This window comes from Thunnus maccoyii, chromosome 3 (genome assembly GCF_910596095.1).
Source record: "Thunnus maccoyii chromosome 3, fThuMac1.1, whole genome shotgun sequence".
In the NCBI taxonomy this organism is placed as follows: domain Eukaryota; kingdom Metazoa; phylum Chordata; class Actinopteri; order Scombriformes; family Scombridae; genus Thunnus; species Thunnus maccoyii.
Window position 1 is genome coordinate 6,805,354 of NC_056535.1, and position 22,837 is coordinate 6,828,190.

Sequence of the window (22,837 nt, forward strand, 5' to 3'; positions counted from 1 at the left end):
TCCAATCCTGTTCGCTCATCTGGTGTCTCCATTAGCATGGTGGCATTGTAGCTCCCTTCTACTCTCATATCCTCTGCAGATTAGAGGGCTGATATGAGAACTCAAGCCAGAGTCAAATGGAGGGGGACTAAGATATGGCCAAAATCAACCCAGTGAAGGCCTTCTAATCCCTGTCTATGGTGGACTACCTCTACTTCCCTCTAGAAAACCTGTTGACTGTTGCCTGAGAAAATTCATGCTTGAGAAAAAAGTGGTTTATCAGAGACTTACTAATATTTGTCACTGCGGAACTGATGGCTTATTAGAAAGTGAGAAACCCTTCAATTCTATTAGTTATGATTTATAAACCCTTAATAAAGGATGCCATATTAGAAAGTAGTACACTTTGCTATAAGTATCTGCACTGCCCTGCACTATCCACCACAGACTTCTTTAAGAGTGTGACCATCCAGTCATGTCGGAAAAAGGAAAATTTAAGCATCGTCCTGTTTATGTTATCCGGTATTTGTGGTTTCACCCCACAGAATTATGAACAGTTGATGACAGTGGAAAGTCCTCATTTCTTCTTCTGACCTCAAGTAATGTGACGCAAAGTGACATCAATCCAAGCCTCTGCTGCTGCTCAGAACAATGATACTCTGTACAACAGACAAGCCACACTAGGGCATTCTCCTCATGGATTTACAATATGTGGCCAATTTAGTTTTCCCCATCGCTCTATCGTTCCTCATCTTCCACCCCCTCCTCCCTCCACTCTCCCCTCATCCTGCCGTCTGGACAGTGCATTAGAGTTGTGTGAGACAACCTGGACATCATGCTTTTTCCTTGTGTTATCACTCTCAGCCATCGGTGTCCTGTTTCTTCACATGTTGCCACGTCGTCACCCTCTACAAACTTTGTCCCCACACCCTGTTAAGTCCACTGCTTTTTTGAAATCCTTTCTCCGCTCTGATCACTGAGATCTCACTTCCCACGATGTAGAGATAAATGGTTTGGCATTTTGCCACGTGGCAGGCTCAAAGATTGAGGTCAGGTTATATTAATTCCATGGATCATGCAGCGATGCCATCATGAGGACCGAGGACAATGAGGGTTATGTATATTCAATTACTCTTTAGTCACCTACTGTAAATCTCCAGTTCGCTTCTTGGCTTCAGGCAAAATATGGTACTACCTTAGACCCAAGCCATTAGTCGATTAATCAATTAGTTGATCAACAGACATTAAATGACAAGAATTCATCAAGCAAAGATGCCAAACTGTTTAATATCATTGTAGATTGAATAATTTTGGGGGCATTTTGCCCTGTTGGTTGGACATTAGAAGCAAGATTTTGACCTTGTGCTCTGGGAAATTGTAATGGATTTTTTTGAGTATAGATGAATCACTTCATTAAAAAAGATAATGAAACTAGTCAATTCTGGCAGCTAGAGATGTCCAGATGAAGTTTTTTTGGCCCAATCCCAAACAATTAATATTTGATATTTGCAGATTTGGTACAAATTTGGTACACATTATTTTTCAAGGTAAAAAAGAACTTGATTAATTTGAATTATCGATATGATATGAATGAAAGTGACTCCTGACCACACACCAGGTTAATTTTGGTCTGTCATAAAGTTGCTCACAAAATGAATGTAAATGAGCATTTGTCATTTTAACTGGTGAAAGTGACTGTCAGGGCCAGCTAAAAGTGAGAAGCTTCTATCTGAGTGTTTTCTTCACTGCTCTTCACCAATAAGAGAGAGAGGAGAGATAACAAATTCGTTAGCATCTGACTTCAACAGATCTGTGTATTTTGCCAACCTTGGTGTCAGAACTCATCGTCAGTCGCAACTGTGAGCCCAGATAACTTTTCACATCCTCACTCTCTAATTTTCACTCTCACATGCAGCGATATGCTGGCACTGCAGTATATCGTAAAGGTAGGTTGAGGTGAACAGAACACAGTAGAGCAAAGACAGAATCGGCATTTGATTGGGTTTATTGTAGCCGATACTGATGCTAATATGCCCGGAGCAGCCCTGATACCAATCCTTAGGAACGGCTTGGGACATCTCTACTTGCCACCCTAGTAGTAACTAGAAGCCCTGCACTTCAAATGAAATAGTCAGTTTGTGAAGTTAGATGAGGGGCATAAAGCAGCTGAGACAGAGGGAAGACGATGTGTTAGAGAGTTATAAACCACACAGAGACGATGTACGCTGCAGTGATCGCCACCTGATCCCACTGTGACTGTAGTTAAAGCCATGACTCTTAAACTGGGCCCAGTGGGACACCGACACAACACCAGGCAGCCTCTATGAATATGAATGATCCAGCCAAGCATAGATCAAATGCACAGAACCCGAACACCACATTGCTAATTGGGAGGGGATGTGGTAACCTCTAGCCCCCTTGTTTCCATAAAAAAACATACCCAAATGTTGATGTTTATTATAACAAACCACATGACATTATTATTGTTTCAGTCTCGCTCCTGCTGAGATAGCAACCTCCGACACTGTGTCACCAGCTAGACCAGTAATGAATAAAAGCTGAAGTGTGTGTGTGTGTGTGTGTGTGTGTGTGTGTGTGTGTGTGTGTGTGTGTGTGTGTCTCCTGAGCCCGCAGATCAAACCACACCACAGGGACAGAGGAGAAAGGTTTCGTCACCAGAAGGGTTCAGAAATTTAATCAGCACTGACAAAATTAAATCTCTGAACACAATGACGGACAGTGTGCAGACACTCCACCTGCTGTTTGTGTTTGAACAGGCCCTCAGTTGACTTTTTTCTTGCTCCATATTTCCATATTTTACTGCTGCTGATTATTCATTAATATGCTTTTTTTTTTCTATAACCTTTGGTGCAGTTGTTCATATCAGAGCACTGTCTCCGCTTTGACTTTGTGAATGGGATAATCTCAGTGTGAAAGAAAGATTAGCCGGGTGAGAGCGCCGGCTAAAACTCTCCACTGATCCCAGCCCCAGGCACAACAGTACGGCTAATGTGAGCGTAGAATTGGTTTTCATGCTACATTGGATGAAAGTTTGAGCCTAGCACCCAGACAACCAAACCCAGAAGTAATTATGAATGATTGTTCACATAGATACCTTCAGTTTGCCCGAGGCAACTCCTGAGGCAACTTTATGTCGCCATTACTTCTTCTGCCTTAAGGATTTTATTTTAAGATCTTTGTTTTTAGTTTGTCCAGTATTCCGTGTAGTTAAAGGTTTAGAGGAAAAAGGTGAATTTATTCGAAGGCAACCTTTAGTTGAGAGCTGTTGGACTGAATGCAAACATAGAGATTAAATGGAAAAGTGAAATCTCATTAGCAGAATTCCCATCCAAGTGTTAATGTAAATTAGAAGTTAGGGAAGCTGAATAGCCAATTCTGGTAGAATTATGAAAAAGTTGCCTTGAGTCAGGAGGGATTTTTGCCAGTAGATAAATTATGCTTTAAAATGTGAAGTGTTGCATCTGACACAATTAATGTAGCAGTGTCTGCAGCCAAGTATTGTACACTAAAACCTCCCAGAAATGCTGCACATGCTGTCTGTCATGCTGATGTACAGTATGAGGTTCCCTTTGTGGATGCAGGGCCACTAATTTGTGCTTTACAAAACAATACCCATGTGCATTATAGCATGAAATATGAGAAATATTAGTTGACAACAAATAACATCTTTCATTTTCCTTTCTTCTGATGTAGTTCTCTTTTGCATTCAGGCTTCACATTCAGTTTTCTGTTGGCATTTGAAAAAATTAACATAAAAATTTGTTTGACATTTGATTGGAAACCTTTGAGCCTTGCTAATAATGTAGCTGTCTTGGAGAAGCGCTGAAGCTGTGGAACTGCTGATAGATAGGGATCAGTGGACACATCTGGCAGGAGGAAATACCACTATCACCAGCAGTCAGGGTCCTCCCGCAGGACCACCCCACCCCCACTTTTGCCATGAAATCTATCCAGGTAGGTGGCTTAGCACTGCAGACTAAATCGAAGCAATCCTTTCTATCTCAAAGTGAATTGGCTCGATAGAGTGAGATCAGATCATGAGGGGGTAAACTAAGACATCAAAGTGGGAAGTTACCACTTTATTACATCCTCTGCCTGCAGAAATATAAAGTTTTCCATCTCTGACCCCTACAAACTATAACCAGAAACTGCATTTTTGCCACTTCTTGTTGTCCCTATTGGACATTTATCTCTGTTTGGCGACATGAGCAAACAGCGGGACTGGTGCCAGGTCTAGCTTATGCAGCCATAGCAGTTGTCTGCACACAGAGCAGCGGACACCGTGAAGGACCCGGAAAACAGTGTGTCACTACGCACAAGATGCTCCACTGGGTGAAGTTTGTCGGCTGCGCTGGAGAGGGCCAGCATAAATATTTATCTGGTTTATTTGTTTTCCCTGGCTCTGGGCCTGTGTGTTTGGAGAGAAATACATGAGGAAAGAATGCTCAGTGTGTCTTTCTGCTGGATTAGTATACCAGAGGTCACCAAGTGCCGATTTAACTGGAGCATGGAAAAATCACTTTGGGTTAATACAGCACCAGTGGAATAATGGGTTAACTTTACCCGATACCCATGGGTGGTACCCAAGCAAAGAGCTTGTTTTGGGCTGGGTTATTTACCCAAACTAAAATGATGGTATGTTTGCAAACTGTTATAATTTTCTCTTTTTAAACTTGCATGTCACTATTTGTCTCTATTATTTAATATGTGTATGCTTTACAGTTTAGAATGTCAGATCATTTTGCACAACTAACAAACAAAATGTGACAATTTTAAAGTAAAGGTTGAGCTTCTTGGTTCAAAATAACCACATTTAGTTTGTGTACACAAACAACTCACACAAACAACCCAATGGTAGAGTGTAAAGTTAACCTAGTGTTGCGTCTGTGCAATATTGACCCAAACTGGGTCAATTTTCAACCCACTGATTTTTAGTGGGAATATTGTAGTGAATCTGCAGAGCATACGTTAGCTTTAGACACATGTCACCAATATTTGGTGTTTAATCCGCTGTCGTAGATGAACGCCTTCATGTAACACTCATGTATATGGGGCTGGATGTTAGGTGGACCCAAACGCAGGAGACTGCAGGCAACAGGAACTTGAAGGATAAATCTTTATTCCGGTCTGAGTGCAGGCAGAGCTGAACTGAACAGAACAGAACAAAACAAAGGATCCAACAAGGCTGAACTGAAAACCAGGGAACAGGTGACCAGGCAGAGAACAGGCAAGGAGCTGATTGGTTGGGGAAAACGTTGGGAGCAGGTAAGGACCAACGAGGCTGATAGAGGGCAGGTGTGCAGGGAAAAGCAGTACAGAAAACTAAAAACCCAGAAAACACAATATGTCAACAGTATGTCATCAGTACTTCTCCCACTCGGTCCAGTCTAAACAGACAGGGACAAAGTCTGAGGGCATCTGGTGGACTGGTGGAGAATGGCAACTAAGGGACACAGAACCAGACTGTGACACTGGATTTCAAATTACAAGTCTGGAACTGTTAACAGACAAGCCCCTTGAGAGAAACATATTTGTCTTGTCATGAAATGAAAAACCTCCCTGTCACTCAGCATCTTTCTAATGATGCTTATTAATTAAGTAGACTTTCTCTCGCATAATATCAGCCTCTCTAGTAAACCTCATTCATGAATAATCAATGAGCAGCTGCTTAATAAACATTAGGGGGTGTATATAGCCAAGCTCTGACTCCTTCCCCCGTAAGCTCAGCAGAGTGCCGGAGAGCGACGGAGAGGGAGGGAGCATGTGAGGCGAGGAGGGGGGGGACAAGTGTGTGAGAGTAGAGAGACGAGGCTGAGCGCAGAGATACAGCCACAAGCTGGGGGGAAGTCAATCCTGTCAGCCAAAGTCGTTGTGTGGCTGTGGAATAAAGACACAGAGCGGACAGAGGGAGTCAGTTCAGAGGGGAAAAAGAAGAAGAAAAAGAAGATATCTGCTTCTTCTCTCTTCCTGCCTGACTGGCTGGAGAGGGGAGCCTGGATGTTGTGATCTGCTCCACCATGGGATGCAGCCTCTGTACCCTGCAGAAGCCTGAGGAGCAATATAAACTACTCTATGAAGTCTGCCAGGTACTGTGACCAAGCTTCCTCAAGCCTCAGGAAGAGTTTTCAAGGCTCTTTTCAGGTTCTTTTATTGTAGTTTTTGTTATTTTGGCAAGAGCCACAATCCGTTTTAGTATTTCTTGGTGTTTTCTGACTTGTTGAAGGGGTCACTGGCTGAGTGGGAGTAGAGTAGATTGGAGTGGAGTGAAGTGGAGTTGTTGCCGGCTGGAGCTCCTGCAGCTGAGCAGCCTGAACTCTGGCCGCAGGGGTCAGCGAGAGGTGGCGCGCTTTGCTTAAAGGAGGGGGTGATGAAGAGGTGACAGCTCTCTCAATGTGTCTGCTAGTGTGTGCCGATCACTGCCCACCTCCTCATTGTCAACTGAATGCTGACTCGGGAGCTTTCCGGCTTTAACCCCTGTTTGACTTTCACTAAAGTTTATATTTAACACTCCAGTGCTTGTTTTGCACATTTTTTTTCCACCAAAGAAAACAGAGCAGGCGTGTTATAGATGCACCATTAACACATAGAGAGAATGTTTTCACATGAGAGCCCACAACAGGTTTTTATATTCTTCTTTTTATCATTTTATTTTAGCCTCTTTTTTTAAACAACCTGTAGGAAAAATCCTGATTAGTTCTGAGATTAATCAATAAATTGATCTACAGAAAATTAATTAATTAACACTTTGATAGTCAGTTAATTGTTTTTCAAGGAAATTACAAAACATTTGCTTATTCCAGTTTCTCAATTGTGAGGATTTACTGCTTTTCTTTTGGTTTCTTTGGGTTTTGGACTTTTGGTCAAACAAAACAAAGAATTTGATGACGTCAATTTGGGCTTTGGGAGATTGTGATGTGCATTTGTTTTTTACTTTTGTACTTTTACTTTCTGACATTTTATAGAGTGAACAATTAATAGGTTAATAAAAAAAAATCTACAGTTCACTAAATAATGAAAATAATGTTAGTTCCAGTCCTAATCCTATATTCAAAATACATTCTTGGCTTACAATATTTACATTTTGGTTTTATTTAAAAAAAAGTTCTGCACAAAATCTCTTAATAAGTCGATCTTAATGGAGTTTGTTTAGAATCTCAAAGCAATGAACCACATGTTTCCTTGTCTTCCAATTTTCTGTCTGTCTCTGCCCTCAGATGAACTCAGTGTGAACCCACCTTCTGTTGTTCTCACAACCATCCGGTTGTAGATTTTAGCATAGCAAAGGAAGATGCTTCACATTGCAGCCAATATGAAACTCAGCGGGCCAAATCATTACATATTCCTTCAGTTGAGAACTGGTTGGTGTATCATTCGCTGTGTGACTGACAGCTTACAGTGTGTTGCCATTCTCTGTTCTGTGCAGGCTTTGCTCTGTGTCAACTTCAATTGAGACAACATGCTCAGAGTGCTGGTTTATTCATTTGAGTGTTTGGATTCAAGAGCCAGTCTGGACAAATGAGTGAAAACACTGACCCGTCTTGACAGCAGACAGTGTCTGACTCTGACAGACTGTATAATACGTCTTTGAGGACTGGTTTCTGTAACACGCTCAAATCTGTGTTTTTTTGTTGGGTTTTTTTTTTGTCTTTCTTTTCATCCATACTGGACCCCAGCCAAGTGTTATCCTCCTATCACACCAAATTACATCTCCATTTACTGCGCAGGGTGCCGGGTGGCTAGTGGCTGGTTTAAATGAACGTAATGATCAAGCTCTCTGTGGACCTCGCTCATTATTCTCCCCTAAAAAACAAGCTCCCTCCCATCAGGGGAAGATAACAGGGGGAGTCTGACATTGTGCCTGCAAATAGTTCAGCTTTGATCAGGTCTGTTCAGAAAAAAAAAGACTAAAAGGTTTTGGCTTGTCTCAAAGAAAGGATGGGTGTTATGCAGTGGCATAATAAATGGATTATGGGTGCTAATATTGGGGTCAGAAAGCCCTCCATTCCTCCACTCCACCCCCAACCGACCACTAATAACAGCAAAAACATGGTGTGGGGAAGAGGTCTGTCACTTCTTTTGTTCTGCCTCCTCTTAGGTCACAATGTCACCTTGCCTGTCAGTTATCCTGGATTGGCAGGCCGTTCACCTACATTAGTCTGTTTGTTTTACAGCAGTTACTCCGTCTGCCACTGAGGCTCTGTAGAGAAAGTCAGCATGTAGGGTTTAACTTCATCAGTCGTTTGTCATTTTCGCTGCTCTCAGACAAGCCAATCAGCCGCCCAGCCTGACAGAAGAGATGACAGAAGATGTCTGGTGCACCATGCATGAACAAAAAGAAAAAGAAATGTTTTTTTTTTTTTCCTGTACTTCATCTCAAAGGATTGTGAGGAGTAATAGTGATGCTTTTTGAAGTGTATGAGGAGTCATGGAAGAATTTGTCATTCCACCCAATTTTCAGCTGGGTCACTTTTTCTTTTATCGGGTTGTTTTTCAGATGTGGAAACGATTTTAACCATTTTTCTTTTCTAAAAACTTGTCTCACACTAAAAGCATCACTCAACAAAACCATTCGACAACCGCGATTACCTACATTTTCCTTTAATCTGTGAAACTAAAAACACAACTGACAAGAACAGGTTCTCCTGTTGTTTAGTTGGAGAGAAACACAGCTCTAGTTTAGAAGTCTCTGTTTTTGGTAGTCACCAGGTGGATCTGACTTGAGATTGGACTCAGGTGATATCTTGTGTTTGTAATTGTTTTGCCTTTAATTCAGAGTATGATTCAATTAAAGAATAAAACTTGGAGCTTCATTGTTTGTCTTTTTACCCAAGGTTTTTGATGGCCTTTGTCAATGTAGACAGCACAGCACAGCACTACAGGTCAGACAAACCAGTCCTGCCCTGTGACACACTTTGCATGTTTAATCATTAGGTGTGTCCTACTAGAACGTGCATCCATGGACTTTTACTAGTAGCGCTGGTTAATGATGTCTGAGTTCAGGCTTTGCAGTTCAGACTCTTTTTTTTTTTTTTTTAATCTATCCCGTCAGGCCTGCATTCACCATGTGTTGCTGCAGGATATTGTAAGGATTTTGTTTAATCATTGGGATTGAATTTGTGATTGTCCGGAAATTGTGTATCTCTGCAAAGTGCATTAGAGTCACATTTGTAATAAGTATTGGCTGTGCAAAAGTTTTTTTCCCCTTTTTGTAGTACAAATTATTTCATAACACAAGGAAATATATGCTTTGAAGCGACTAGGTCTCAGTTTCTGGTAAGGTACTAAAATAATGTTCATGGTCAGCTGAAATACTTACATGTTAAATTTGTTAATGAAAACTGGAGACCTGACTTGCCCTCAAGGGCTTGTAACTTGACTGGAGACTTGTCATCAGACAGTGGTTCATAGTGAGTGCTATGTTGATCATGGCCACACAACTAAAACATAAACCATTTCTATTCACACATTGACAGTGTGTGTGCATTTTTGCGGTGCACGTTCCTCTGTAGCTGTTCATGGTAGAGTAGGTGGTGATGGATGAAATTTGTGCGAGTACATCCTCAGCTTGTACTCCTTGGGGGGGGGGGGATTCTGGGGAGTCTTATTTCTCCTCACTGATAATACAAGCAGATCCTCTTGATCGGTGAGCCTGGCACGGCGCCCACTCTGCTCTCCCCGTCAACCCTCTGAGGACTTAATAATCCATGAACACTTGAAATCTTTCCAGTTCATTAAACACCTTAGCTCTAAGTCCCATGTTGGAAGCATGGAAAATATGGTTTTGCACTATTTTATAAAAGTCAGCAGACTGTATCTCATTCTTTACCTGGAGCTATTTTATCAGTCCTGGCAGAATTAGAACTACTCGCTTGACTTGGTAACTTTTGCAGTCTGTTTGGAAAGAATTAATTAACAGGCTGTTATTTTCTCCAAGGAATTGCTCTTATGCAGATTTTTGTGTACAGCGCTGATATCAAACGTTGTTACAGTCTATTAAGAGCAGCCCACGCAGCTTTCAAGATAAGCGTTTTCCCTTTTCGTTATGATCATTAAAAGCCTGAGCTGTAGCAGCCTCGGTGTTCCCTTTTAAACTTGACCCTTCTGACAGCGGTGAACCCCTCGGCCCTTTCTTCAAAGCTAAAGGTAAGCACCATGTGGAGATGTAAGCTCAGCTGCTTTTGTCAGGGACTTAAAGGTAGAGGCCTTGGAAACTCTGTTTGACAGTCCTAGGGCTCTTAATCTCTCCAGAAGCACTCTGTAATGGCTGTGGCGCCGTGCTGCGGCTCTTCCAAGACCCAAAGCTTAATTAGAGCCTCAGCACAAACTGGCTATTGAGGCTCTGATCCACGCTGAACTGATCCAGACTATTGTTTGCCTACTAAGTCCTTTGCTTTGCTAGGTCTCCCTTTCTGTATCTGCCTTTCTCTGGCTATTTATCTCTCCCAGTTCCCCGCAGAGGAACAGCATCTTAAACCAAAAAAAACGATTGATCTGCTGAGCAAAAGAAGTTTACAAATGGGCCCATTGGAACATTTCCTATCTGAGGCTTTCCAAGTGCCAGTGCCTAATTAGCCATATTTCTGATTGAAGGCTGTAAAGATGTCACGCTCAGCTCAAGAAGCCAAGTTGTCACCGTGCCAGATGGTCTCAGTATGACATCTTCTCAATCAGACAGACAGAAATATTAGATGGAGATATTTGTACAAAACAGGCCCACATCCAGTCAATCCTCTGCCCCTCTGTCCCACTGTCAGAGACCCCCGTCATCAAAGCAGTTACCAAAAAACAAGGGAACTCGTAGAGATACAGCTCGGCCCGCTAGGCTCCCGGCCCCGTAATGAGGCTTGACACAGGCGGCGTACAGAGACAAAGCAGGGATCACCAGCGCCCGAGCGCGGCCACTGGAGCCTGACACTGTGTGTTTTTAACAACGGCTAAGATCAGCCCTGGTGTGCCGTCACATCTGTTAAACACTGGAGCAGGTGGCTGGCTGCCACAGGGGAGCTCTTATGGGAGCCTGTGTACTTACTGTCGGTCCAAAGGAAATGACAGAGAGGGATCGCAGTCACAAAAGAGACATAACAAGATCCCCATAAACAGTAGAAGAAAAACTCAAACTATGAGTGAGCTTTGAGAGAATATTGAATCAGAATGTTGATGTAGAGAGGAAATGTAAATAGCACCAGGCAACATTTTTTTCAGCCCAGAGGAGCAAAACAATCCCCAAATCAAGATTTTTTGCTGAAATTATTGTAATGTTCACAACTAAGATATGGAAATGAACCAAATATTAGGCTTTGGAGAAAAGGCAATATATATACTGTGAGATGAGAGATTTTGCTTTTGGTTAGACTGAATTGCAACTTCATTTCACTTCATTCATTCAGCCTGACACTGCTTTGTTTCGGGTAACCAACGTCATTTTCAGTCGAAACTGACTCATTTCTCCAACCAGTCGTCAATGGCCACAACACCAGACCTAGCGTTTGAATCGCTAAACAGATCTGACATGTTTCATGATTCAAGGGTCTGGAACCAGGCCATCCATGTGTTTAAGTCCTTTCAATTTTTTTTTTTTTTCAGTTATTTAATTAACAGAATTAGCCAAAAACAGACATGCACATGTGATTATTTATTACTCATAGGACATATACTCTTTTATCCTTCACCAACAAGCAAACAACACCACATAGTTTAAACAGAGATGATTCCATGTGCTAGATATTTTGCAAGCTCATTGGCTAAACAGGAAATCAGCACAACTGTGACCCATAGTGGAGTCACAGATGTTAGCTTGTGGTGTGCTGCACACCACACAAGAGTCAGCCTGATCTTTTTAGAAGGAGGCTTGAACGGGATGATTTCGACAATGAATAGTCCTCGTCACATTTTCTGCCTCAAATAAGAGGTTTGTTTTTTCATAATTCATTGCTTTTAGTTCGCAACAATCAGCTATTGTTTCACAAGAGCAGCATCTCGTTAACCTGATAGTCACGGTACATGATTATGAGTTTGCTGAAATTAGTGTACATGCATCTTTAAGTGCCTCATTTGTATATACACCCTGTAATGAATAAAACATGTGTGGCCCATGTGGGATGTGAGCAGTTGTTCAATAGCTTCAAGTTGTTGGGCACATTTGAATGATTAAGGATGATTATTTCTCATTATCAGGCTGTATAAAGGAGCCCCTCCCAGCAGTCTTCATTATGTGTCACTAACAATGTGATTTAGACTCAACTGTGGATGCCACCTGCATCGAGGGAGCTACGTTCCCTCTGCGGAGATGAGAATTATCCCATATTTTTGGGGTTTTCGTATCATGTCCGCTCCCTCTCTCTCCTCCTTCTTCCAGTGAGGTGTGTCTCTGTGCAGCTGTGTTTGATCACAGCTGGAGCAAACTTGACTTGAACAAACAGATTTGGCATTGAGCTGTGACACCTCAGAGGGGATGGGTGTGCATGTTTTATTGTGTGTGTGTGTGTGTGTATGTGTGTGGAGGTGCTAAGGCTAATGAGGGGATGTCTGCCTGAGGTAGTGGGGTGAGATAACGGTGCTGATGGGGCAGAACACGCACCAGGGTCTCAGTTCGTTTGCTGATTTTACCTTCCCCCATGAACTCCACCTTTCACTTTGCTCTATACTATACACTTTGCTCATATCTGCACTGAGGGACAGCTGCTTCTAGTCTTTTCTAATGTACATTATTGATGTTAGGTTTATATACACAGCATCTTTTATTGTTTGACTCCACAAGCTTTCCATTCATCATGTTATCTGGTTTATCAGCTTTACTTTATGCACTGTACCTCACTCTCCTGTGTGCAACTTGGCTTTCATGTTGTGTCTTTACTCAGGAACATGCTTAAAGGCTTTCAATCTGCCTTTCAGCCCTGATCATTTTGGAGTAGTTTCATCTTTTAATTCAAAGTTTTTGTCTGCAGATTTGGGTCGAGGCTGTGTCACTATTTTTGTTCGAATAATAACATGATGATGATGATACTGCAGGTGGGCAAAGGGCTTTTACCAATTCCCTGAGCCAGAAAATCATCCCATCCATTTAATTTTTAAATGAACGGGCTTTTATTAGTACTCATTCAAAAACACAGTGAATTAAATATTCTATTGTACTGGGGCTTAAAAGAAAAAGAAAAAGAAATAGTAGTCAAATAAAATTCAGAAGCTCCCTGACGCATACCTCCCACCTTAAGTTATGTTCACTGGACCAGAGAAAGGCAGCAGGAAATGTACGGAAGTGATTTGGGTTCTTAATTGATCAACTGTGGATAACACAATGTCCCATGCTTAAATCAGATTAGGTGAAAGTAAACAGTGGTGTCTCTTTCAGCCAGCATTAAGTTTTTAGCTGTTTGTTCTGTAATCCTCAGTAAGCTCGCACGCTGCGGTAAATAAAGACCGCTGTGTTTTCAAGCCTCACACCATGGAAAGTTGTCTGTCGAAAGGAATATGTGCAGATTTAAAGACACACTTAAAAGCATGTGTGTGCATCCACACACACATACACACACACACACACACACACTTAGAAATCACTGGCTGGTCCTTGAATTTTATTCCTTTTGTATGAAAATGGTTAAAAGTGAAATAAAAGAGGGATTAACTCTGTTTTTCAAGCTGAATGACCCACATTCAGACTGCTACTCAAACACTATATAGGCCCCCCGAAAATAAGCCTTCATGCTCTCTATCACGTCAGCACTCCTCTCTGTTCTGAAATACAGACTTTGAAGAATTTGTCTAAGAAGTGTACCCGACCAGAAAGAGGAGGCGAGCACCCTGGCTCTCAAGACTTTTTAAAAGGCTTGTCTATAGAGTGAAGTTCCCAGGGTTTTCTCTGTCCATCTCTGAAAGGCACCGTTAGGCTGGCAGAGTTTCCACTCTGTTCACCTCACTCAGGCTCGGACTGGCAATCTGGCAATTCTGGCAAGTACCGGAAGGGCTGGCCCACATAGTGGGCCGCAACACCACCACCAGCAATAAAAAAAATCCCCACAAAAAGTCCAGCAGGTGATACTGCTAACATTAATTCATATCGTGACAGTGTTAACAGCAGAGCTAGGCCAGAGGGGATTCATCATATTGAGTGCAGCTTTTCAACTTCAAAATGCATCAAGAATAGATTACGGAGCACTACATCACAAGAGCTTAGTGAAGCGTTCATGCTTATGGCTACAGAAAAAGATATTTTTATGGCTTTGGACACTGATAGCAGAGGAGTGCACTGGTGAGACGTCTTCTCACCACCCAAGGTAGGACATGCCATTCTACTTGCCGCTTAAGGCCGCTGTGTTATGCTGTTTTTTAAATGATGTCAGCTGGTTAGTCACTCTTGGTCCGCTCCAGTAGGATGCAGGCATGCTGCTTGTCACAGCCTGACAATAGCAGTGTTGGTAGCATGAAATCCTGACATTTAAGCCTGATGTGTGAATTGAATCAGATCAGCTGCGCACACAATGTCAGCTGATCGACTATAAATGCTGTTAATGTCTAGTTTCCGACACATTTCCAGATCGTCATTAGGCCAGGCCTATAGGAAAGCTTTTGTTCAGTGTGAGAATGAAGTTTTGGTTATTTTGTTTCATGATGACAGCATTGCATTTTATCATAGACTACATTCATGACTGTTTTATGACAACATATGATTATGTCATATTTGTTTTATTTGTGAAGTTATGGATTAAGTTTGCCGAGAGCTGGGTTGCCCATATCAATTGTCAAACAAATAAAATCCTAAGTGTGCCTCTTAGGGTGCCGACTTTTTCTCTAGACTATTTATTTAATACATTATTTTATGAAACTCTGTAAGTACACCTGTAGTTAGGGTGCCAACTTGATATCTATTGCTTAGCCTATATGTTATAAATAGCCTGACATTGCTTTTTGCAACTCATAAGTGCATATGTTGGGGAATAATGGGGCCAGTCCAGATGAAAATCGCGTCAGGGTCGGATTTTGTTCCCAGTCCGACCCTGACCTCAATGCTTCTGTTTCCCCAAGGAACAGAAACACTGGCTCTTTAATGATGTTCTTCTCCTCTTTATTAAAGGATTACGTGGTGATTGAATGGCTGTATCAAAGACTAATGTTATACAACACTGTCAGTGAATTGACTTAATGTCCTGCAAAACCTTTTCCTGCATGATAATGATTAGAGGAGTTAATTGTGTTACTGCCATAATGGTGCTTTTCATAGTAGTGTAGTCTTTGTCAATGATATTTTTTTTATTTTTTGTGGTCACATATTTAACAGCGTTTGGATGTTTGGTGTCTGTCTTTTTTGTTTGCCTTTCCAAAACCAAAAACACTGGAGCAAAAGTGTAAGGAATGAATTAAACTGTGTGTGCTGCTTTAAACTGCTTTAACGTTAGCATGACACTGCATGTCCGGCTACCTAGCATGTTACCTACAATAGCAACCGAGCATTACTTCCCGGGCCAAGGAGCATTTCATGCTACATTATTTTGTGGGGTAACAAGTTATGTAAAAATAAAAAAAAATGCTAACAATAGTAAATACACTGTGTAGTATTTTCTAACTGTGTGGAAGCTGGACCTGAATGCTATATCTGAGTGTAACATTAGCCTTAGCAGCTCTTTATTGGATTTGGGGACATTCACATGGCAGCGACCCTGGTGCTGCGTTTCCCAAACACACTAGCCTGTCACATTTCTCTGGTAATGTTACAAATGAAACATACTGTTTGAAAAATATTGGGGGAAAAACACTCTAACACATGCTATAAGCTTAAACCCTGTCTTACAGCAACTCAAAGGGGACACAGCACCTCAAATGCAGAAATGCGCAAACAGAAAAGTCAGTTACAGTTTGAAAGTGCATCTGTTGTGCAAGAATGGAAAGCTTGACAGCCATAGCAACAGTAACAAAGGGGGAGGGGATTTAGCAAACAGTCAAGTCAATTTCATTTCATGCAGATATTATTTTCTTTGTTAGTTTTTTGTTATGAGAGTTCTCATGAATAAGAAGGCTCAATTTCTAACAGACTACCTGATTAAATAAAGAATAAATGTAAACCTACCATAATAACACTTTACCATACCATGCCATGAGATAGAGCTCTCTGCCTGGGAGATAAGCATCTTTGGCAGCAGGTTAGCAGTCAGTGAATAGACACACACACGCAGACACACACACACACACACACACACTAGCTCCCACATCAACATCTCAATTCAGCTTGATTTGCGTTCCAGGGATGATACCACGCCGGGGCTCCCAGCACGACTCACCCCTGCTGCCCCTAGTTATTACCCAGAGGGCTGAAGACTGACACAGCTACTGCATGAACAGTCCGGGAAAACTGAAATCCTGAATTGTTCTGAAACGGCCTCAACCAAATCCCGCACAGGCCTACAGGTCCCCGAATTTACTGTTGCTTCACAGGTCAAATGTGATATTTTAATTTTAAAAAAAGGCTGCGAATAACAAAGCCACAGCTGTGTAAATTCCTCACCAGACACTGACACAGCAGACGTGAGATTTAGACCTAATTAGTATTCCTTTAAGTAGGGCCTTGCTGCCTTCTTGTCATTAAAATGGATTTAACAGAGACCCCTCTCAGAGGATGCACCAGAGGTTGACAAAGTAATTTCTGCATGACAGTCATCATTGCTTTACGTCAACATGAACAACAGTTCAAGTGTAGCCTTCAATTACAGTTAAGGAGTATTCAGTGTACTAAAAGTGTTAAAGTCTGGTTATTTCGGCTCATTACCACATTAACTTGTTATAAATTGAGTTTTCCGTGTTCACAAGCAGCTGAACTGTCTCTGTGTTAAGGCTCGGGGTTAATATGGCATAGTTGGAGAGCTCAGCGGTGGTGAAGCAGTGTGTATTGTGTCGGGGGAGTGTTGTGTGTTTTTTCCCAGTGTGCTGCAAAGGGCCGCTCCGTGTCAGAGGTGAGCGCAGTGAATGGAGGCCGTGGGACCCCCTCCACAGCTGGGAGGAGACTCCCCCCATTGAGAGCACTGAGGCAGAATGCTCTGGGCTCAACAAGAAGGGGGCTAAAGGCTTTGTCTCTGGTTCACTGCCTTCAAGTAGCCCCGGGATTCCTGGCAACCAGGTTTGACTGCTGGAGCCGGCATGCAGAGAGAAGAAAGCACAAAGGCGCTTGTATTCCTCAGCTGATGTGCAACATCGTGGCATGCTGTGGGAAACAAACGGGGATGAGGATGAGAGGGCTTGTGTGATGTTAGGAAGGCGTATTATTGATACCAGCAGTAACAACAAATGGGAATTGAGTTGTCTTTTTTTTTCTTTTTTTTAATTGTGATATTACTTGTTTTGATGGTTCAGCTCACAGTCAAGGTTATTGTGCTTTGGTCCACCAGTGGTCTTAAATCTCAAGGTTGTTGGGTTTTTTTTTTCTCAGTAGGATTTATTACATTAGTATTCTCCAGTATGAGAACTCGCTTTTCTCAATGTCAAATTATTCAGAGGGAACTGCAAATAAATGAGCTGTTAATTTTTTGGCCAAGTTTTGATGTAGAAGAAGTGGAAGTTTAAGTCCACTGAGATGATCCAATTATCCTGCAGGCCTAGGATTAGCATTAATCTGCTCTGGTTATTAGTCGGCACATAGCCTCTTCTGACTTCTGCATTAAGTTCCTTCCTTTTCCTGCCTTCCTCATCCTTCCTCTATAAGCACACACACACACACACACACACACACAAGCTCAGTGCCTTTGATTTCTATATGTACTCCTCTAAAGAAATATGTGCTCAGCTTTTACATTGTCTGGGTCAAAGTCAGGTTTGGTATAGGCTATATACTGCATTCAGTCCCTGGAGGCGGTGTAATATCGCTGCTGCTCCTGATGGGCAGCGCCACAGTTAAGTCTGCAAACTATGACATGAATTCGAATGAGACAGCCACAGCCAGAGGCAGATACACCAACGATCCACATGTTTATCAGAAAATGAATCCTCAAATACGGTCTTGCATGTATGTTAGATGTCAGGGAAGGTGAGAGGGGACACTAAAGATTTATGACACTCCTAATGACCTGCAACAATGTATGCTCTTGCTGGAAAGTAAAGTATTCTAAGGAGGCTTTGAGCGTGTGTGTGTGTGTCTGCAGTGGAGAGGCAGGAGGAGAGGAGACCATGGGAGCTTGTGAAATGAGAAGAGCCCAAGGCTGAGATCCTATCAAAGCTCTCAACACATCCAGGAATCACAAACCAACAAATTCCGTATGATTTGGTGATTGAAAGCGGAACAGCAGCTCTGTGTAAACCCTGATAAAGCCAGTGTGATGACCCAGGATGCAATATGCATGCGGGCGCCTGCGGGGGACCTCCACTCTTAATAAAGTTCAGGCTACTGCTTTTTTTGAGTCTTATGTCTCCTTTTTTGTTCCCACAGTAGTTGCTTTGGTGAGCCTCCAGTGACTTGATGGCATTTGGGCTGGAGCGAAAAATCTCAAATTTAATCCGTGCACTCTGCCTGACATTTTGGACAAAATAGATCTGTGTGCAGACTTAAGTCTTTTTTATTTAACTTTAAGTCGCATTGGATCCGGTGACACATTCTATTGAGAGCGGGGACTTTAGAGGGTCTGTGCTCATCTTTCATCAGCACACAGAGGCCTTAAATGGCTCAACCAAACTTAATTAGCCTCTTCTCTGTGACACGCTGCAGCCTTTTGCTCAAATTAATCTTTTCAGGTTAACACGCGGGACCCACTCCACTGTCTCTGACGGGAGGTCAAATTTATCCTCTGCTGAGAAATTACTTAGCTAAATGAGGGCTCCTCCATGCAGCCTCAGCTAATGACCTTGATTAATTAAAGAGAGACTCTTCCTAATTAAGGTCTTATTCTACTTGGTCCAACTGTGACCCTGTAAAACAAGCTGAGGCAGTAATGACTCATTTCTCAAACAGAATATTGCTGCTGTGTTTGTGTGGGCGCAGTACTTCATGCGAGGCCTTAATCATCTGAGATAATGATTGCATCAGTCTGGTATAATGAATATCTTCTTCAGTCTAACAAAGCCCGTATCTTTTGCGTCATCTTGTTTCAGTTGTTTCCTCTCCGTCAGGAAATACAGGCAGAATCCTTTTGCTGATTCTTTTCTGTCTACTTCTCACCCTTTCCCTCCAGGTCAATGGCAAGGACCTCTCTAAGGCCACCCATGACCAGGCGGTGGAGGCCTTCCGCACCGCCAAGGAGCCCATCATGGTACAAGTCCTGCGCCGGGACCCGCACCCCAAACTGGTCAGCCCCACCGCTGACACCCAGGTCTCGGATATCAGCACCCAGACCGACATCACCCTTCAGCACATCATGGCCCTCACCAAGCTGCCTCCCCCTTCACCCCCCATGACAGTGCTGGAGGAGTATCTGCTGCCAGAGGAGTGAGTACCAACTCAGTTGATGAGGAACTAGAGATAAAGCCAGATTCTGCAGTGTGATAGTGTGCTGGTTACTGGAAAAGGATCCTGACCATCCCACTCACATTTGATTCCCCAGTGCCACACTTTGCTCTAAATGGCCAGACTTGGCTGGCTATCTGATGGGTCGAAAATTAGTTTTAGGACTTTTAGAATTTTTATAGCAGCCAGATATAGAGAACTGAAGTCTAATAAGCACAGACTCCAGCAAGAAACTGACTTTAAAAAGCCAGCATTTAATTGCAGTGTCGCTTTGGTACTTTAAAAAAAAAAAAGTATGAAACATGTTTTTATGTCTGCTGTAGAGAGACTTTTTTCAAGAATGTTCGTTTTTATTCAAGAGGATACCGGGAATCTTTGGTGTCAGAACTCAGCAATATTGAAAAAGTGACTTAACTCTTAGAAACAATCAGACCTTTCACCCTAACAGTTAATTAAGAGAGTGACACCTTATCTTCTTCACCAGACCACACCGCTGTGATCACAAAGGATGTGTCTGAAGTTTGAGGGGGAAAATGTCCCTGTCACTTTCAGGAGATGACAGCTCCTCCAGGGCATACAGCCACATTAAAATGATGCCTCTCTTCATCTGTATTTGCATATTCCCAAATTGCGCCTGTTGTTTCTGTGTGTGTTTTAGGCCCCGGAGCTCTGAGAGTCTGGCTACATTTTCTACTCTGTGGCAGCAGCAGTTGCCCTTTAATGAATAATCGTGATTTCTTTAAGTGATTTGTGAGAGTCAAATTAATAACGCAGCATGTTAATTTGTGATTATCCTCCGGGTATAGCTACAATATATCTGATTCAAGTGTGATTTCCACACTCAGTTCCTATTATTTCCTCTCCGCTTCTCATTTAATTTTCAAACTCTGGGGCGAAATTAAATCCAGATTGACAAATGTGTTAGTGGGTGTGTTAAATTAGCATTCCAGTCTTTTTCAGTTTATCTTAAACTCTTTTTCATTTCTCAGGCATCCTCCTGGGCATGCATACTTTGACCCCAATGATTTCCTGGAGGGCATACAGCAGGACATAGAGCGTGAGGAGCTGGAATATGAGGTAAAACACCACCTCCTTCCCTCCTTTTCCACTGTCTTCTCAATGAAGATCTACACTCAGAAAGCAGTGCATTATTGCTCCATAAGCAGACCCGTGGCAGCCTCTGTGTCTCCAGTCCAATGGCCTTGCTGGCAGCCACAAGTCCCGATATATCATAGTTATTGATAGGGCACTCCTCCCTACATACAGACACTGAGATGTAGGCCAGACAGGAATCAAATAGCTGGTTTGTTCCAGCAGATGCACAACGGTGACATCATTACTTATTAGTGACAAGGCCTAATAAGTCTTCGAAACGAGGCCCGGTAGATAATTAGATGGCACAAATAATAGGTCTGCAGTGATGAATCTGATGATGGACGTTAACAATGCCTGGATGAGGCCATAATGTAGCCGGGGGTAAGAGGACTCTAAAGCCTTTGTTGTGCTCCGTCAGTGACCTCCGTCAACCCTGACCCCCTCTACCGCTAAACCCCAGCCACCTACTGCTTGATATTAATAATATCCATGCAGCTATGAGGACAAGAGAACAGAAAGTTGAAGTTCAGGGCGGCTAATAGCAGATGCACAGCAGACTAATACTGACTACCCTCAGTGTCCTTGTAGAGTGACTCTTTGTCTTAGAAATGAAAGGCTGAGAAACAATCTAGTGATGCTGTGTTTGTGTCAGAATCTGTTTCGTTTAATGTCCCGCAATCATGCTTTGTCACTCATTGTCAATCATTTTGTTTCGAATTTGATCAGAAAAGATATCACGTTTGTCCAAGTGACTACTAGTAGTGAATAAAAGCAAGTTGGTTATATGAAAAATCTCTCTTTTTGAAATGTACTCTGTGATACCTCATTTGTTTAATATGCGCAAAAACCAAAGTGTAAAAACAAATTGAGGTTTTACGAGAGGTCATGTGCCAGACCTTTGAATAGAGAAAACTAGCTGTTTCCAGTCTTTATGCTAAACTAAGCTAACCGGCTGCTCGCTGTGCTGTAGCTTTATATTTAGCATACAGACAAAAGAGCAGTACTTCTTGTCATCTAACTCTCTACAAGAAAGCCAATAAGTATATTTCCCAAAATGTAAAAACTATTCCTTTGAGAGGCGCTTCATCATTCAGCCGCGACCCAGTTTTTTGGGGGCTTAACCCTCGCAGATCTTGTCCTCTGCCCTCGAAGAACAGCACAGCCAGTATCTCTATCTGTATCTGTGAGATTACAGGTGTTGACAAGTGAAAAACGGGACTCTGTCCGTCTGCAGTCCACTGCATCATCTCTCATTCTGTCAGTGGGCCTCTGAGAAAGCCAATGTCTTCCCTGTGTCCAGCTGAAAGATTCATTACCGTGATTGATAGATCACTGTTGCTCCGTGATCCCATTTGGTAGTCGATATATTTAGTCTGTCCAGACAAACATGGGCAAAAATTCAACTATTTTCTCCTCAATCTTGGGGGAAAAACCAATTACTTAAGACGTGTGGGATATTAATTTGTCCGTGTGTCTCACCAGGAGGTGGATTTGTACCGAGCCAACATCCAAGACAAGCTTGGCCTGACGATCTGTTACAGGACTGATGATGAGGATGAAGCTGGGATCTACATTAGTGAGGTATGTGGTATTGCTCTCCTCTTTCTAATCACTTCTGGATGCTCTATAAATTATATATTATACATCTCCCTCACTCCAATTTTATTTCATTTTCTTACTCTCTGATTGTTGCATCTCTTTTTTTGATAATTCTTGGTGACTTAGGAAGTGAAGCTTCTTTAAACTTCTGCTCTAAAATGCCAAAAATGAATTGGTAAAACACAAGACAGGGTGCTCTGTGGGTGGACAAAATCAGGCAGATGTTAACCTCCTTCTTGATTTATTCTTTTTATGTTTTATTCTCTATTTACTTTAGATTGATCCAAACAGCATTGCTGCAAAAGATGGCAGAATTAGAGAAGGGGATAAAATCATCCAGGTAAGATCTCTATAATCTCTGCAGAGGAAGCTGCTTGCTTGTAAACGAATCACCAATATTTTTTTTAAAAAAAGGATTTTACCTAGGTGGTGGTTAGAATGTAATGTAGCTGTAAGAGTATAAGCAGTTATTTCATTTTAAAAGGATCAGGTATTCTAATATTTCTTTTCTCTGTCCTTCAAGATCAATGGCATTGAGATCCAAAACCGGGAGGATGCGGTAGCGCTGCTGACCAGTGAGGGGAACCAGAACATCTCTCTGCTAGTGGCCAGACCAGAGATCCAGGTAATTAGGATGTCATTATGGGTGTGAACTCTGTAAAGGTTAATGACAACAAGGCGTTTCATGCTAAAACCTCACATTGTTGCTTTTGGAACCAAATATGTTGT

The 22,837-nt window shown here is 42.3% G+C and overlaps 1 protein-coding gene across 4 annotated transcripts in view; it reads left to right on the top strand.

Moving 5' to 3' along the window:
* pdzrn3b (PDZ domain containing RING finger 3b) overlaps positions 1-22,837 on the top strand; it is a 98,276-nt gene that overhangs the window by 72,293 nt on the left and 3,146 nt on the right. For 2 of the 4 annotated variants that reach the window (XM_042406553.1, XM_042406552.1), the window contains 5 exons: positions 19,143-19,396; positions 20,404-20,491; positions 21,992-22,090; positions 22,386-22,448; positions 22,632-22,733. In XM_042406553.1, the coding sequence (XP_042262487.1) occupies positions 19,143-19,396; positions 20,404-20,491; positions 21,992-22,090; positions 22,386-22,448; positions 22,632-22,733 (606 nt within the window). Of the gene's footprint in view, positions 1-13,955; positions 14,271-15,664; positions 18,352-19,142; positions 19,397-20,403; positions 20,492-21,991; positions 22,091-22,385; positions 22,449-22,631; positions 22,734-22,837 lie in introns of those variants that run through there. The other 2 variants (XM_042406555.1, XM_042406554.1) reach the window with 2 other exon arrangements.